The sequence below is a fragment of the Patella vulgata genome, chromosome 2 (genome assembly GCF_932274485.2).
Source record: "Patella vulgata chromosome 2, xgPatVulg1.2, whole genome shotgun sequence".
In the NCBI taxonomy this organism is placed as follows: domain Eukaryota; kingdom Metazoa; phylum Mollusca; class Gastropoda; family Patellidae; genus Patella; species Patella vulgata.
The window spans coordinates 21,135,741-21,154,193 of NC_065880.2; the positions used below are offsets into that span (position 1 = coordinate 21,135,741).

The window sequence follows — 18,453 nt, forward strand, 5'->3', positions numbered from 1 at the left end:
TATAGCTGCATGTATTAGCTGTATGATTTAAATAAAAAGAAGTAACAAAGACTCGCGTCGGTTACTGGTTTCTGACTTGTAGCTGGCATTTGTTTAACATCCAGCTGTTACTAAATTCCGATTAAAAGTTATACGTATTGTTATTTTTAACAGAAAACTATACAGATGTCGATGCTCTTTTGTCGATGAAGATACATGGTAATGCATTAAAACCACAAAATGATGTACAGTTGCAAGTTACAGAATATACGTTAAGTAATCCCTTCACGTTGATCCAAGGTCCACCTGGAACCGGTAAAACAGTCACAGGGGCTTACTTGGCCTTCTATTTCGTTACACGAAATAAATCAAGATCTGGTCATCGCAAAGATCAGGTTTTATACTGTGGTCCATCAAATAAATCAGTGGACGTGGTGGTGGGTAAGTATATTGGATATGTAATAATTTGCAATAATATTAAGTTTAAAATGTAATAATATTAAATTTAAAATGTAATAATATTAAATTAAAAACATTCTAAATGTAAAAATATTAAATTTAAAATGTAATAATATTAAATTTAAAATATTCTAAATGTAAAAATATTAAATTTAAAATGTAACAATGTTAAAATGTAATAATATAGAACTTAAAATGTAATAAAATTAAATTTAATATGTAATAATATGGAATTTAAAATGTAATAATATGAAACTTAAAATGTAATAATATTAAATTCAAAATGTAATAATATTTCCTTTAAAATGTAATAATATATACTTTAAAATGTAATAATATATACTTTAAAATGTAATAATATATACTTTAATTGTAATGGTATTAAATGTGATAATATTCCCTATAAATGTAATAATATTCCCTTTCAAATGTAATAATATTCCCTTTCATATCTTAATTTATTTCAAATGTATAATATTACCTTTAAAATGTAATAATATTACCTTTAAAATGTAATAATATTAAATTTAAAATGTCCTAAATGTAAAAATATTAAATTTAAAATGTAATAATATTAAATTTAAAATGTCCTAAATGTAAAAATATTAAATTTAAAATGTAATAATATTAAAATGTAATAATATAAAATTTAAAATGTAATAAAATTAAATTTAATATGTAATAATATGGAATTTAAAATTTAATAATATGAAACTTAAAATGTAATAATATTAAATTCAAAATGTAATAATATTAAATTCAAAATGTAATGATATATACTTTAAAATGTAATTATATTTCCTTTAAATGTAATAATATTCACTTTCAAATGTAATAATATTCCCTTTCAAATCTTAATTTATTTCAAATGTAATAATATTACCTTTAAAATGTAATAATATTACCTTTAAAATGTAATAATATTACCTTTAAAATGTAATAATATTACCTTTAAAATCTTAATTTATTTCAAATGTAATAATATTACCTTTCAAATCTTAATTATTTCAAATGTAATAAAATTACCTTTCAAATCTTAATTGATTTAAATGTAATGATGTTAACTTTCAAAATGCAATAATTTTGAATTATATTAAATTTAAATTTCAGATGTAATAACATTAGTCTGGAGGTTGAGCGCGGGGGGGGGGGCATCAAATGGGCACAAAACCAAACCCAATTTTTCTAGAGTAAAATGTTGCGTAGAATACGATGCCGAGTGGTAATCAGACCGCCGTTGGGGCGTTTTCGAGATATTCGGGGTCATTTGCGCTGAAAGTGATCGCGCAGTCATTCTTGTATTATGAAAATAAGCTGAAAATGATCGAAAGTAAATCACATTTTCAATAAAAATGTAAACTTGCTAAAGTCACCTTTGTTCTTTGTGACCCCAGAGGTCAAAAAGTCACATTTTCCGTTTTAGCACTAGGAAGATATTTAAAGTAATAAATGTCAGCGTAAAATATAAAAACTAAAGCGAAACCTGTTCTAATTAATAATAGGACCATTTAAAATTTATCTTTAGGTGGTCTTAGCACCGAGCTATTACTTTGGAACGTCGAAAATGATCTTGCATAACAGAACCAAAACGCTTCGGAACCGATTTCAAAAATACGTAAAAACTGTTAAATCAAAATCTCTCCGAATTAGTTTTACAACGTATGCTATACATAATGATACTAGTTGTCTAAAAAATAAACAATTGAATATTTCCTAGACTGGGATTCTCGGAAATCCACGCGGCCTGCAAGCTGGAGTCCAACACTGAAACGATTCAATTGTTTTTCAGATAACTGGTATTATTATGTATAACAATCGTTGTGAAAATAAATTGGAGATATTTCGTTTTGACAGTTTTTACGTATTTTTGAAACAGGTTGTTGTTGGTTCTGTTATGCAAGATCATTTTCGACGTCCCAAAGTAAAAGTTCGGTGCTAAGACCACCTAAAGATAAATTTTAAATGTTCCTATTATTAATTAGAACAGGTTTCGCTTTAGTTTTTATATTTTACGTTGACATTTTATTGTTTTAAATCTTCCTAGTGCAAAAACGGTAAATTTCACCTTTTGACCTCCAGGGTCACTAAGGTTAAAGGTGAATTTAGCAAGTTTACATTTGTATTGAAAGTGTGATTACTTTCGATCATTTTCAGCATCTTTACATAATACAAGAATGACCGCGCATTCACTTTCAGTGCAAATGACCTCATTTGACCTTTGACCCCAAATATCTCGAAAACTCCCCAACGGCGGACTGATTACCACCCGGCATCGTATTCTACGCAAAATTTTACTCTAGAAAATTTGGGTCTGGTTTTGTGCCCATTTGATGGACACCCCCCCTCCCCCGCGCTGAGCCTCCGGTCTACATTAAGATGAAATCATATTACATTTCAAATGTAATAATATTAAATTTCAAATATAACAATATTAAATTTCAAATGTAATAATATTAAATTTCAAATGTAATAATATTAAATTTCAAATGTTATAATATTAGATTTCAAATGTAATAATAGTAAATAATATTCTATTTAACATGTAACCTTTTGACCTCCAGGGTCACTAAGGTTAAAGGTGAATTTAGCAAGTTTACATTTGTATTGAAAGTGTGATTACTTTCGATCATTTTCAGCATCTTTACATAATACAAGAATGACCGCGCATTCACTTTCAGTGCAAATGACCTCATTTGACCTTTGACCCCAAATATCTCGAAAACTCCCCAACGGCGGACTGATTACCACCCGGCATCGTATTCTACGCAAAATTTTACTCTAGAAAATTTGGGTCTGGTTTTGTGCCCATTTGATGGACACCCCCCTCCCCCGCGCTGAGCCTCCGGTCTACATTAAGATGAAATCATATTACATTTCAAATGTAATAATATTAAATTTCAAATATAACAATATTAAATTTCAAATGTAATAATATTAAATTTTAAATGTAATAATATTAAATTTCAAATGTTATAATATTAGATTTCAAATGTAATAATAGTAAATAATATTCTATTTAACATGTAATAATATTTCATTTAGCATGTAATAATATTCCATTTAACATGCAATGATATTCTATTTACAATGTAATAATATTCCATTTAAAACGTACTAATATTCCATTTAAAATATACTTATATTCCATTTAAAGTGTTATAATTATTTGAAAATAGATATGGACAGCGGAACAGTTCACTCAGTTAACATCTTTTCTTTAAACGTCACACAAAAATAGCAAAAAGAAATATAAAAAATTCGATATATTTATTTCTGAATTCAGAATATATTCCTTTAGCTGACTGTTTGGGCCAGTAGTTTGTTGTGATTTATTCACCCACGAATTGTGAAGAAAATAGCGGTCGTGTCGCTTTCATGGTCTTGACTTTTAAAATAGCAAATTTACCTCATATCCGCCTTCTTTATACAAAAGTAGGACAGAAAATTCTAAAAAAAAAAAAATTTTTTTATTTCATCCCCTTACCCCCATTGTTGCCATAAGCCTTAATATGAATCACATGTCTTCTATATAAACCACAGATTTTGCAATTCCGGCCTGCGGCTTACAATTTGGACAACCAATTGTGTGTCATTCTATTGTGTTCATTAGATGCTAAAATTAACGTTTGAGGGGTGGGGTGGGGGTATATGACTTATTTTACCCTCGGAAGAATATAATTAACACGTATAAGTATGTAATGAGTGAAACCATCCATAATTCACACTATGTGTATTTTTTAGATAAACTGCTTAATCTGGGAACAAGTTGTCCAAATATTATAAGAGTATATAGTAACAGGATCGAAAATATGGAATATCCCCTTCCTCGAGATTCGGTTCCAACCAAAAAACGATCCTCGGCAGAGGTTTCCAAAGTTCAAGCAATAAGAGACAGGGCTCTACATCATCTGATCAGAGCTCCTGGTAATTCACACAGTGAAGAAATCAAAGATTTTGATCGTTTGTTCCAACCATCCAGTCCAGATGACGTAGATGAATTAGTGGATGAGTATATTAAAATTAAAAGCTCTGATAAGATTTATAAAGAAGATTTAATAAGAACTATGACTGACGAATTAAAAGAACAATACAAACGCGACGTGATCAATTTCAAGAAAGAAGAATTAAAGAAAAACATAAACGATGAAGTAATAACTGTATATAAAAGGGTAATAAATATGGCTAAAATAGAAGAACTACAGAAAGCTGATATTATTCTTAGCACATGTTTTGCAATTGGTGGTATTAAAACAAAACGACATCTACATATAAAACAGGTAATAATAAGTGTCATTTTTATTTTGAAAACGTTAGTGTCATACGTGACACCTTTTAATAATAGAATAGTGAATCATATAACGTAACACACATCCTCTTCACATTGTACCCAGTGTGAAAGAAAATCGGCAGCGGGGACAATAAATGAAAATGGATACAAGTAGTTCGTGGCTCGAAGGTGTATTCTTCACGTTGAAATAGTAGTATATGGATTGGGATGACAGAATATACTAGGTAATACATGGTGTTTGCTTTTGAAACATGTCGCATACTTCAGGTAACTCTATGGGTATTTCAGATTATTATAGATGAATCAGGTATGTGTACAGAACCAGAGACAATGATTCCACTAACCACATTTGATGCTAGTAATATAGTACTGATAGGTGACCATAAACAACTACAACCAATCTTATCTGAACAGAAAGCTAAACAGTTGGGTCTACAGACCTCTTTATTTGAGAGATATGCCAGACAAGCACTCATGTTGGAAATACAATATCGCATGGTAAGATATCAATTGAGTCAACTCTTACTATTTTTTGTGGATACATTATATTAAATTATTTCTAGCATGGATCAATTATTGCCAGGTTTGATTCTACATGTAGAATTAATGGAGTAATTGTATTGCTAGCATTAGTTGAAGTATTGCTAATTGTATGTTAATTGGGATAGGTATAATTGTTACTATAGTTATTCTATTACATAATCAGTGCCGGACTGGGCCCACCTGTCCACCTTTGGGCCTAAGCTCATTAAAAAAAGTGGGCCTAAGCCTATAAAAAAAAGAGAAAGAAAAAAGAAAAAAAGAAAAGCGAAAGAAAGGAGAGGGGGGAGTTGGGGGGAAGAAAGCGGACTGGACAGGACACAGGCAAGAGAAAGAATAGATAGGAAAAAAAATGACTGACAAACAACACAAAAAAAAAGAAGTGTACTAGAATTCTCAAATTCATCTAATGATAGTGCTCTTAGGTCATTCTGTTATCTAATTGTATCAGGAAATCAAAAATTTGCCTTCTTCCGCTTTGGTCTGAAATGCTTGGAAAATGGGTTTGCGGTTGTCAATTTTCAAAATTTTCCTGGGGGGAGACCCCCCCCCCCCTCCGACCCCCTCGGACGCTCGCGCGCATTCGGCACGCCGTATTGTGTGGGCCTTGTCCGGCACTGTACATAATATAACATTAATTTGATTGCTGCTAGTTGTAATTTGCTTGCTTTAATTCAGTTTCTGCTAACAGGCATTCTAACAGTTTTGCCAAAAATTATTCAGTTACATTTGCTACTCCAGCAATGATGATAGGTACAAATAGAGCGTTTATGGAATTAAAGCTAACAAAATTTGAATTATTGCTAGCAACTACAGCACTCAAGCTAGAATTAACACCTCCGAAAACCGAGTTATTGCCACCAACGATTAAATTATTGCTAGCAACAATTGTGTTCAAGCTAGTAATATCTAGTATACTCAGTAAATGTTTGTAGAAAATAGCCCATTATTGTTCAGTTCTTTACCATTTAAGTCCACTTACATTTTTACTTCAATTCAATTATCAATAAAGATTATTGATCAATAATTTCTGCAATTAAAATTCAAACCTTACGAGTGCCGACTCTGTCAGTGATATGGATATTTGTTGCATAAATTATCCAATATCATGAATAGTCGTACAAGGCACATAGTTTGGCTCGGTTCCTCGCTCATGGAATTTGAGAGAGTGAAACCACATTAGATTCATAAAAGAAACTTTACTGTTGTCACGCCTGTCCGTTGGGTCTATCCATAATTCTTGTAGACACATTGCAGGTCACAGCAATGATTTTTATTTCAAACTAAGTTCCACTGTCCTGTCACTGAAGTCGTTTAAAGACTCTGTGGGATTCTTTGGAAATTTTGTTCCAACTTCCTGGAACTGACAATTGTTTTTGCAGAGGCTGACCCTTTCACTGAAACCTTGTAAACGTTGATTAGATGAGTGCGTCATTGACAATTTTATTTAAATTTGTTTGGCTTGTCTGACGGTGGAAAAGTGTCGTGTAGTACATGTTTGCAAAGCCACGGGCCCTGTCGTTGAAACCCTGTAGACAATCTTCAGTCGAGAGTTTCTTAGATTTACATTTCAAACTTGCTAGGATTGCTTCTCTAGTCAAAAGGTGGAAGCCTATCGAAACGCACAACTTCTTTTTGTAGAGCGGTTGTCCCTGCCATCGAAACCTTGTAAACACTGTATGAGCGCCATCGCGAGATGGCTTGCCCAACGGTAGTTATTACCACTGGTGGATGCATATTCATTGCTTGTCAAAACTATGTTTACTTGTGGTACCTATAGCAACGACGAATTAACTTTTATACCTTTGTTTCCCCTTTGTATACGATCATACATGCCTGGGACGAACACTCTAGATCTTCAACGTCCAGGTTTGGTGTGGAGCATCTGAGTAATTCTTCTATCTTCCGCCCCAAAATGATGACCTCTTTGCCGAAAACCCGTTGAAAGCGATAGAGGTCATACATTTTAATATATGTATATTCAAATTTGATGTGAAGCATTGGGGTCGTGAGAGGACGAACCGTATCGATTTCAGCATTACGTAACCTTACATTCCAGGGTTAGTCCCGTGAACGTGATTGAAACTACCGTTTTTAACAGATTTTTTTCCCGGCGTGTGAATACGATCGAGACTACATTTCTTGTACTTCTTGAATATCAAATTTGGTGAAAAAACAAGTTTACCTTTCGGTTTAGCTTATGTATATTCCACCTGTTTGGAATATCTCCACGTTTTGAATGGCTACGAACAATGGAAGGTATTTGTAGTAAGCTGATGGTTGGAAAATACATTTACATGGAAGAGTAAATATTTATTAGAATATTCTATTACAGCATGAAGGTATAATGGAGTTCCCTTCAAACATGTTTTATGATGGTAAATTAAGAACTGGAACAAAGCGACAGAGAACAAAAGCTGAGTTAGATATTTGGCCGAATGGAAGACGCCATCCAACAGTTTTATGTCATACAGAGGGAGAGGAAGACACATTAACTGTCTCTACAGAAGATGGATCGGAACAGTCCAAAAGCAATCAGAAAGAAGTTGATTATGTAGTAAGTTCTTTCTTTGAACCTGGAATAATGTAATCTGTATCGTGTTTGTTGATTTTAATTATTCCTTAAGAAAGACTGAATAAGTGTTTTTCAGAAAATATTAGATTTGATGTGGGTTTTATATTCTACATGTAAATATTATATATGGTGATCAGGTTATGGTAGGGATATAACCTAACTAACATCCACCTATGCTAGTCCAACTGAAACTTAATTCTAATTGAAATTTTTATCAAATCAGATAAAAGCATTTGTTGTTTTTTTATTCCCCAATGGGGTTGGGGCTTAGTGGTTAGCACGTGCGCGCTGTATCATTAAGTCTGTCATTGAGTCAACTGGCGTGGTTTCGAATCCCCGGTTGTACGTGACAAGGAGTAGGGTCGCCTGTCCAACCTCGTGGGTTTTCTCCGGGTCCTCCGGTTTTCTCCCACTGTTTCGGGTGGACGTTTAAACCCAATTCTCTCTCTCTCTCTCTCTTTATCCCCTAATGATATTTACGTTATATTGATATATATTTTTAAGGTTAGTGTGGCTGTGAATTTAGTAGAAAAGTGGAAACGTAAGAGTCAAAATATTGCAATACTTTCTCAGTACAGAGCGCAATGCTCTGCTATAAAAGCTGCTATGAAGGACTTTGGATTACCAGAAATACACGTGTCAACCGTAGTAGCCAGTCAAGGTAGGTAGTCTTAATATGCTGATAATTTCATTTCATAGGCGGAGAAGATTGAAAATAGGGTTCGTATATAGAGTGCAGCTCAAAATAGCTGACCTCCCAAGGCTTTTAAAAACAGGGCCCTGTTTCTCGAAATCTTAACTAAAGATAAAATCCAAATTTTAGTAGATACTTCAATTTTGATTGGCTAAGCACTAAAATCAATCTAATATTATCCAATGAAATTGCTAAAAATTGGAGTTTATCTTAGTTAAAATTTCGTGAAACATGCCCCAGATGACTGCCAGGTGAGCGTCAGAAAGGTTTGTTTATATAAGAGTTTTTATTTTTATTTTTTTGCCGATTTCAGTCAGAGTTTCCAGCCAAAACTGTACATGGTGCAAAAATTCTGCCAACGTAGATGTGGTTGGCCTCCGTTGAACTATATTACTAAATTTGGATCAATTTTGACAAATCGGAATAGTTTTACAGATAGTACCAAAAAAATGCCAATATCTTGGTTTTTTCTCGACGGATCTGCGTCGGTTTTCATTTTTGGATTCTATGGATTCTCTGCAGCTGTTAAATTTTCAAAAATTTCTCGGGCAGGACGAATTCAACATACCCCGCTGCTCCGTTGACTAAACCATTGCTTAGTTGTTTGGAATTCAGGTCAGTCACCTAAGTTAGGCTATATTTGACCACATTGAAGTTGCTGTATTCACGGAATGGAATAGTAGGAAAACGCATTTGCGGACGTCTAGTATTCCACACTTTCAAGGAGAGGACCCTACACGGTAAGCTCCGAAATTTCGACATTCGATAGCGAGCGGCGCCGCCGTCTGTAAACGGGATTATGTCGGGCATTTCAGCCTCTCACACCTACCCCGAAACACCCAGCGGACCCGTGCGCCTATGACAAAAAAATCTTTTTTATACGCCCACATAGAAATGTGGTTGTATACTGCCGTCGCCCCCGTCCGTACGTCCGTACGTCCGTCCGTTCCTCCGTCCGTCTTCCACAATTTCTTGTGAACACTCTACAAACTACATTTATCATTTGATTTGATATATGTTGTTGATATATATGTTATATATGTTGTTTACATTATTGAGATGCCGAATCCTATTTAATGTGAATAATTTCTCCTGGAGTTATTTCCCATGTTTCACTTTGTTGTACCTTGTGAACACTCTAACAACGAGGTTATCATCCAATCTGTATGAAATTTATATGCATCATTTTAATTAGTGAAACGAAAAAGCCTATTGAATTAATTACTTCTATAGTTATGGCCCTTGTTTCACTTTTTTTTTGGTGAAACGAAGAAACCTATAGGATTTCAGCAATTTGCGTTAATTACTTCTATTCGAGTTATGGTCCCTGTTTCAATTTATTAGACTTAGCGAACTAAAATTGTCATCCAATCGGTATGAAATTTATGTGTATAATTTAAATTAGTGAAATGAAGACGCCGATTGAATTTGAGCAATTTCTGTTAATTACTTATGGAGTTATGGACCTTGTGAACGTCAAACGACAAAAGGTATCATCCGATCTGTATAAAATTTATAGGCATCATTTAAATTAGTAATTTCATATTTTTAAGTTATATTTTTAAAATTTATTAAAATAAAGCCTTAAAATAGATGGTATCTATAAACAGTCCTACCTCGTTAAAGAATAATCCTATTAATCCTATAATTCACTATTGCCAGTTGAGAAATTGGCAAAAATATCATTTTCATCTTCAAATTCAAACGTTTGAAGATAACTACTCCATGGTGGAGAATAGAAAACAAGGAAGGTAATTGGGAGGTAATTGTGTTATTATTTCCGGTGTAAATGAGTTTTAAGTATGTGAATGACACCTATGACCGTGAGTTGACAACCTATTGAGCAAAAGACATAGGAATAATCATGTTTTGACTTTCTTAGAAAATATGACTTATTGAGTTATGGAGTTATGGACCTTGTGAACGTCAAACGACAAAAGGTATCATCCGATCTGTATGAAATTTATAGGCATCATTTAAATTAGTAAAATGAAAAAGCCTGTCGAATTTAAAAAATTTCTGTAAGTTACTTCGAGAGTTAATGCCCTTGTTTCAGTCTGTAGAACTTTGTAAACCCTGAAACGATGAAAATTATAATCTGACCTGCATGAAATTGCCTTGTAAATTTCCCCCATTGCCTACAAAAGAATAAATATGAGACAACCCTTGTCAACCGCTCGGACGATTTAGCTGCTGTGGACGTATGTTTCGTTGCCAGGCAACCTATCTTATAAATTACTACAGATGTGTCTTCTTCATCTGAGTCATTTTCGTTTACATTAATTTTGAATCAACATTCCGTCTATTTATTTCGTTTTTTTGATTGGGTTGAGGGTGGGGATGTACTTTTCATGGCGTACTTTTTGATTTATTTTCATGATTAAATACAGGTAGTGAATGGGAATATGTTATCTTCTCTACCGTAAGATCTTTACCAATAGATATGTTAGAAAATTATCCATCCCGGTCGTGGATCAGAAACAATCTGGGTTTTATAACTGATGATCACCAACTAAATGTAGCCATTACACGAGCTAAACAGGGTCTTATTATTATTGGTAAGTCACATCATTTGGAAAATATCTTACCATGAAGATTTGTACCTGAAAAACAATATTGCTATTTTTAGCCCATGTTCGAATTGTAAGTGTCGAGGGTTCTTTTACATGAAATCCAACGTGTACAGACCACGGTGTATTCGTATAATCCGAACGGATGGACACTATTCCTTGTTAGGCGCCCCGTCCTGCACCATGGTAAACAACGCCGATTATTTCATCCAATAACGGGAGCGAACTGGAGACCTCCTAGTTAGCGAGCCATGTCTTACACACTGAGCTACTGTGGCCCCCTTCGCGGTTTCCCGTTGTCAGTGGTGCAGGGCGGAGGGTCTGACAAGACAGTGTTTAGTCTTCGGATGGGACGAAACCCCGAGGTCCCGTGTATAAGACCCAATGACAGTAGAATTCGAAATAAAGAGTAGGCCCTGGTGCTACACTGCGGGCAAAATTTTCCGCATGCCCTTCATTAGACAATCCAATTCCAGATTTAACAGCACAAATTAATGCATTTTGTATTTCCTATATGGCAGGCATATCGGGGGGTTGCGAACTGGACTACTGAAAAGAATCGAAATGTTGTAAGCCTTAATGTTACTACTTGTCAGTGATAGCACCTGTGTGGCTAGCAAGTAAATAGTTGTCTAGTATCGGTTGGAAGAAGTATGCTCGCTTACTGAGCTAAATTCACGCCCCTAACATTTCGGGGTGGGGGTATAATCGTATGTTAATCTCAAAATGACCAAAGTATCGTGCTGACGAGACGCTTGGTTCCATTTTATTCCTTGTTTTATATGTAATAAAAGGTAGTGTTACCAACTCAATAGAAACAACAATTTTAAAGCTGGAATTGGTCGGTATTTAAATATTTCTTAGACAAAAGTGCATTGGATGTATGTTTCAGGTAATAAACATTTATTGAAATGTGACTCAACATGGCAGAAATTAACAGAGCATTATGAAGAGAGAGGACTTGTAGTTGATGCTGAAGATTATCCTCTGTGTAGAAGATGATAGTAAAATATATTTCGTCCATTCCAAATTATAATATTATGCAACATGATTTATGTGACGTGAAGAATTTAATATATTTTTATTATGAATCTAGATTGTTATATTTACCAGAATGTATTATATTACATGTATTACAGTTTGTTTCACTTTAACCATTTTCCTGTTGCCTTAAAGGAGCTAAACCTGTAACTCAATATTTTCCATAATACTCAAAATTAAACACACGTATTAGAATTCAATATGGGCCCATTTCAATCAATATTGATGGTGCTATCTTACCGTGAAAATATGGAAATATAATATCTAATATTCAATACATAATGAACATTTTTGTCCCCCGCCTTTCGAAGAAAGCAGGGGACTGTTAAAATGGGTTCGTCCGCCTGTCTGTCCGTCCGTTCGTCGGTCTGTCTGTCCGTCACACTTTTTGAGACACAATAACTCTTTTTCTAATTGAGCAAGAATGTTGAAACTTGGTATAGGTGTTTATTGGGTCAATACCTTGATGGAGTTCGGGGATGAGTATTTTCTGCTTAGGGTAAGCAGAGGTAAGCAATTTGATTGGTTGGTGCTTTGGGACACGATAACTTTAGTTCTAATTAAGTGAGAGTGAGGACACTTGGTGTATAGTTTTATTACATCAAGACCTTGACTAAGTTACATAATAAGCATTGTCTGCTTAGGGTAAGCGGAGCGATAAACAATTTGATTGGTCGAGACTTTAGAACACGATAACTCTCCTAATTGAGGTAGAATGTACAAACTTGGTGTGGGCGTTCATTCGGTCAATGCCTTGATGGAGGTCGATGATAAATATTGTCTGCTTACGGTAAGCAGAGATAAGCAATCTGATTGGTTGATGCTTTGGGGCGCGATAACTTTGGTTTTAATTAAGTGAGAGAGTGATGAAACTGAGTATAGATTCATTATATCATTACCTTGACTAAGTTTGATGATGAGAAATTTCTGCTTAGGCTAAGGATCGATAAGCAATTTAATTGGTCAAGACTTTGGAACGTAACAACTCTGCTTTTAATTGAGGTAGAAGGTTTAAACTTGATGTAGACGTTCATTGGGTGAATGTCTTGACTGAGTTCAGTGATTAACATTTCGAGCTAAAGCTAAGCAGAGCTAAGCAATTTCATTGATCGGTGCTTTGGGACAAGATAACTTTGATTCTATCTGATAGAGAGTGGTGAAACTTAGTGTATAGGTGATAATCTGTTTGATTGCTTGATACTTTTGAAAAAAAAAAAGAATGTGCGATTAATGAATATGTGTCATCGATTTATTATGGGATTTCGGCGGGGGACACCAGCCTCACTGTTGGCTTGTTATTCATTATTTTGGAAGGATTCTGTTCGTAAACATTTATATAAATTAAATTTCGACAAGTTTACTTCTGTGTATTTCATGTTGTTATTTTGTAGACTGGATATATATTCCGTTTTTTATTTCTTTTTATAACTGAAACTGGATGCAATTAATGTCTATTTACTATATTTGTAATGAAACTTTTGTGATATGTCTGATTTTATTTTTGTTTTGTTTTTAAACAAGCGGTTGCTTTGATAGATACGCCCACATTTTGCAATAGCTGGACGGATAACAGGAAAAATCAATAGGTCCCATCCTCGCATTTGTCCCAATGTTTCACATCAAATTAGAAAAAAAAGACTGTTAAAAACTGTAGCCTCTATCGTATTCTTAGGGTTTTCAGAAAAGGGTGGTAACTTCGGAATAGAATGTTTCGGATCGCTGAATATCGATAGATTTCGTCGCCTCACTATCTCAACGCTACACACCAAATTTAAAATGAATCCGTTAAAAACGGTATCTTCCATCTCATTCAGATCGAATAACACACTATTTATGGATAACAATTACTATGGTTCATTTCACTGCGACGTTTTACCAAGATTTCACAAGTCGTTTTCAAGCATATAACACAAATAAATAAAATAAAATGAAAATAATATGGTTATATATATACAAGAGCAGTGCTCGTAAATCTCTGTGAAACAGATTGACTAAAGAGTACACTGAGACAATCCAAAGAACCAGAAGATCATAAAGATTTATATAGACCACCCGTGGCCATGGTGTAAACAGTTACTGATGACAGTGTGAATGTCAGTAGGTTTTGTGGTAACTGTTAGCTATTGACCTTGAGTATGCAAGAGAGAGAGAGAAAAATGGGGTTTAATGTCTACTCGACACAAACAAGGTAATTTCGGAACTAACAAAGGAAACCGGTGGACTATGAAAAAAACATACGAGTTTTTGACAGGCAACCCACTCCTTGTCACGTATGACGTTGGAATCGAAAGCACACCACTTGACTCAACGACAGGCCTTCTGATCCAACGCGTACCCATTAACCATTCGACCACCCAACCTAGTTGGTACAAGGGCAACGGGAAAAGAGGGCACACTAGTTGATGAAATTTGCGCGGGCTTTTCCTTGAATATTTGAGATAAATCTTTCGAAATTCAAGGGCACTTTTTCAGAGTGGAAGGGGGAGGGGGCACATAGTCTTGGTTGGAAATCTCATCAGATTCAACCATCTCCGATTTCTTTTGTTTTTGTACTTATGAGGTCATGGTAGACTGCTTAATTTGCTGTGTATCCAACCAGCATCTCTCTGCCTAACATCCCAAAACGAGCGTCGATCCGACATGCTTAGTATTGGGACTGAAGGTGCAGCATCACGCCCCAACAGCCCCGACCGCGCTCATGGTGAGGTTTCGATCAGATCAGCAGTAAAATGATATAAAATGGAACCTTGACACCCAGGATTTGACTGATCGCCATGTCACTCTAAACAATTTACTAATTCGCATATATGATTTAGCACCAAAGAGAACGAAAAAGAAAAGAAAAGAAAAACACAAATTTTGAAAACTAGAAAGATCAAAACCAAAAGACTAAATTTTAAAGAATCGCATGACATATAGTCATAGGCTAATAATAATATTTCTATAGTACGCTGTAAAAACCAGCTCCAGTTAGATTTGACAAGTCATTGACTTGAAATATTGAAATATCGAGTGGTGAATACTGGAATTATGCAATCGATGTAACGGTCGTAATGTAGGAATTCTACATCATCATAGTTACCGTCACTACAAAGGCGCGGATATCCATTTTCTTTCCGAGCGTGAACTTCGTTGCCACGTGTTGTGTGTTTTTTGCTCATACTTTGTGTGGTACTTTTTTTTCTTGGTAGAATTACTTCTTGATAGATAAGACACTTTTGGCAAGTTTTTTGAGTTCTACTGTTTCGTACTACAATTTTGTAGTTGACACAACTGCTGTTTTTCGTTGGCTGCAACGCTTTTATCGAGCCGACCTTGCGTTAGTCTGTCTCGCCTTATCTAATATGGCGTCGAATGCTGTCACCGAGGAAAAAACGAGCTCTCTTAGAAGATGAAATATCTAGTGGGGGTACTCCTAACGATCACGTCATAACGGAAACGAAATAATATTCAGCGGCGCTACGACGGACTACTCTATGTCGCACGCCAATATGTACACTCACGACAGGACAACGTATAACGTATAATAACGGAATAAAAAAAGTAGAATTCAAAGAACTACAAAGGCCCATTAGTGTCAAACAAAAAAAAAATATTAATCCGTTTGAAGGAATTAATTATCTCGTTTGAACGAATTAATTATCTCGTTTGAAGGAATTGGTATCTCGTTCAACGAATTAATTATCTCGTTTGAACGAATTAGTATCTCGTTTGAACGACGCCTACTTTAATGGCGCGAACCTTGTTAGAAAAGTTTGTAGTCCTCGGGTGACACGAAAAACTGTGGATGACACGAAAAAACAGTGGAATGCAGTAGCAGTATGCAAAACGAAACAAGCGTAGTAATTGTGTCGAAACATTGCCCTCATTGCACGTCTCTAGGGTCCCGTGTGGCAAAGCGACGCTGCTCAAGGTAAACCAAGAGGGGGAGGCCCCCGTGTCGGCTTTCACCGGTAATCAAACGTAGGGCGGTCAGAACAGCCGTTCCTCGCTTGAGCCAGCGTTCCCCTCTGCAACCCTCGGCTTCAAGTCCTCTGTCCTATCGAGGAAGTCGGCCAACGGCAGCGGCACCTCTACTCTTGCTTCGTTTTGCATGCTGCATGCGCACCCCTTTATCTTAGAAACCCACCCAAATCCTCTTCCAAGGCAGTCAACACGGGAAATAAGTTCATCTGGCAACAACATTAATCCTTCATATGTAAACATCGCTGACAAGCAATCATACACCTGTAGTTCTGTTCACTGAGCTAGTGAAAATTCAGCTAAGGCACAATCTACCATTTTATTTCTTGATTGGGTGCATTTCCAAATCCACGTCCTTACAATATCATACATATACCTGTCGTAATGCCTGTTTAAGCATATACATGTCATAAAACAATGACTTCACTACAATGTTGTGGCTAACCTTAGCGAACATTAAACAAATTGGATAATTTCCCAGGTATTCTATACTAATTCCCCTTTTCACAAGTGTAGTTCCTTCTACTGACGCTAACGCTAGAAATAGTAAAGAACCTACGATTCTTAAATCACATTATCTTTACTTGAAACACAATTTCTGCATGTCCCTTCCATGCTTCTGTACAATCGAAATATTAATTCGTTCAAACGAGATAATTAATTCGTTCAAACGAGATACTAACTCGTTCAAACGAGATAATTAATTCGTTCAAACGAGATACCAACTCGTTCAAACGAGATACCAACTCGTTCAAACGAGATAGTAGTTCAAAGGAGATAGTAAATCGTTCAAAGGAGATAGTAACTCGTTCAAATGAGATAATTAATTCGTTCAAATGAGATAATTAATTCGTCCAAACGAGATAATTAATTAGTTCAAACGAGATAATGAATTCGTTCAAAGGAAATACTAATTCGTTCAAAGGAGATAATGAATTCGTTCAAACGAGATACTAATTCGTTCAAACGAGATAATTAATTCGTTCAAACAAGAAAATTAATTCGCTCAAACGAGATACTAATTCGTTCAAACGAAATACTAATTCGTTCAAACGAGATAATTAATTCCTTCGAACGAGATACTAATTCGTTCAAAAGAGATACTAATTCGTTCAAACAAGATACCAACTCGTTCAAACGAGATACCAACTCGTTCAAACGAGATACTAACTCGTTCAAACGAGATACTAATTCGTTCAAACGAGATGATTAATTCGTTCAAATGAGATAATTAATTCGCCGAAACGAGATAATTAATTCGTTCAAACGAGATACTAATTCTTTCAAACGAGATACTAATTCGTTCAAATGAGATAATTAATTCGTTCAAACGAGATACTAATTCGTTCAAACGAGATACTAATTCGTTCAAACGAGATACTAATTCGTTCAAACGAGATACTAATTCGTTCAAACGAGATACTGACTCTTTCAAACGGATTAATATTTATTTTTTTGTTTCGCACTAATGGGCCTTCGTATCGATGTGTAGAATTTTATAATATAATCTCGTCAGCTTACTACATTACATTGTTGTTTGTTATCTGATAGTGCAATAACCTTTGATTAAATTTGTTCGCGTCATAACGCAAATACAATCGATATCTAAACAGAAAGTAGGATTCGACGAATTGTTTTAGACGTGAATATAATATCAATAACCTTTGATTAAATTTGTTCGCGTCATAACGCAAATACAATCGATATCTAAACAGAAAGTAGGATTCGACGAATTGTTTTAGACGTGAATATAATATCCGTCAGCTTACTATTTAATATTGCTGTTGTCATAATGTAAGCTTAATATCCAGTATAGTACAGTAAATTGTGTCCTGTTGTATAATTTGGTAAGTTTTGTAACATTTTAAATTGTTGAGATTATACTACTTAATAAATATCGTTGGTACCAAACGTCCTTGAAGTCAGTATGTCAAATTAGCCATTTTCTGAATAAAATTTATCCAAACGTCACTACAAAGTTGACGCGGTGTACTGCGATTATTCGATTTTTTGGGGCCAGACAACTTGACGATCGTCATTTCAAACACGTACAGAACCATGGTTTGATAACATAAGTTACCCTGCTATTAAACAGTGAATATTTATATACACTTAATCATCGGGAAATAGATTTTACAGTACATATTATTACACTACGTATAATAGTGTATTGTTAATATCTAATCTTTATATTGAATTGAAAGTAATACTATTAAACTTTCCTTGAATATTTATTGCATCGAAAAAGGCAGCATACAGTAGGTATAGGTAAAAACTATAAGTACAAAAATTATACACAGGCACAAATTCACAGTCAGTTATTATGTATATATTTTGTACATCA

General features: G+C 34.7%; 1 protein-coding gene across 2 annotated transcripts in view; it reads left to right on the plus strand.

Annotated features, from left to right (window-relative positions):
- The window catches only part of LOC126812200 (helicase with zinc finger domain 2-like), a 21,725-nt gene extending 8,089 nt beyond the window's left edge, over nucleotides 1-13,636 (plus strand). For both annotated transcript variants that reach the window (XM_056098700.1, XM_056098701.1), the window contains exons 3-9: nucleotides 154-420; nucleotides 4,180-4,715; nucleotides 5,015-5,224; nucleotides 7,602-7,823; nucleotides 8,346-8,502; nucleotides 10,926-11,093; nucleotides 11,998-13,636. In XM_056098700.1, the coding sequence (XP_055954675.1) occupies nucleotides 154-420; nucleotides 4,180-4,715; nucleotides 5,015-5,224; nucleotides 7,602-7,823; nucleotides 8,346-8,502; nucleotides 10,926-11,093; nucleotides 11,998-12,107 (1,670 nt within the window). In that variant the 3' untranslated portion in view covers nucleotides 12,108-13,636. The remainder of the gene's footprint in view (nucleotides 1-153; nucleotides 421-4,179; nucleotides 4,716-5,014; nucleotides 5,225-7,601; nucleotides 7,824-8,345; nucleotides 8,503-10,925; nucleotides 11,094-11,997) is intronic.
- The last annotated feature ends 4,817 nt before the right edge of the window (nucleotides 13,637-18,453 follow it).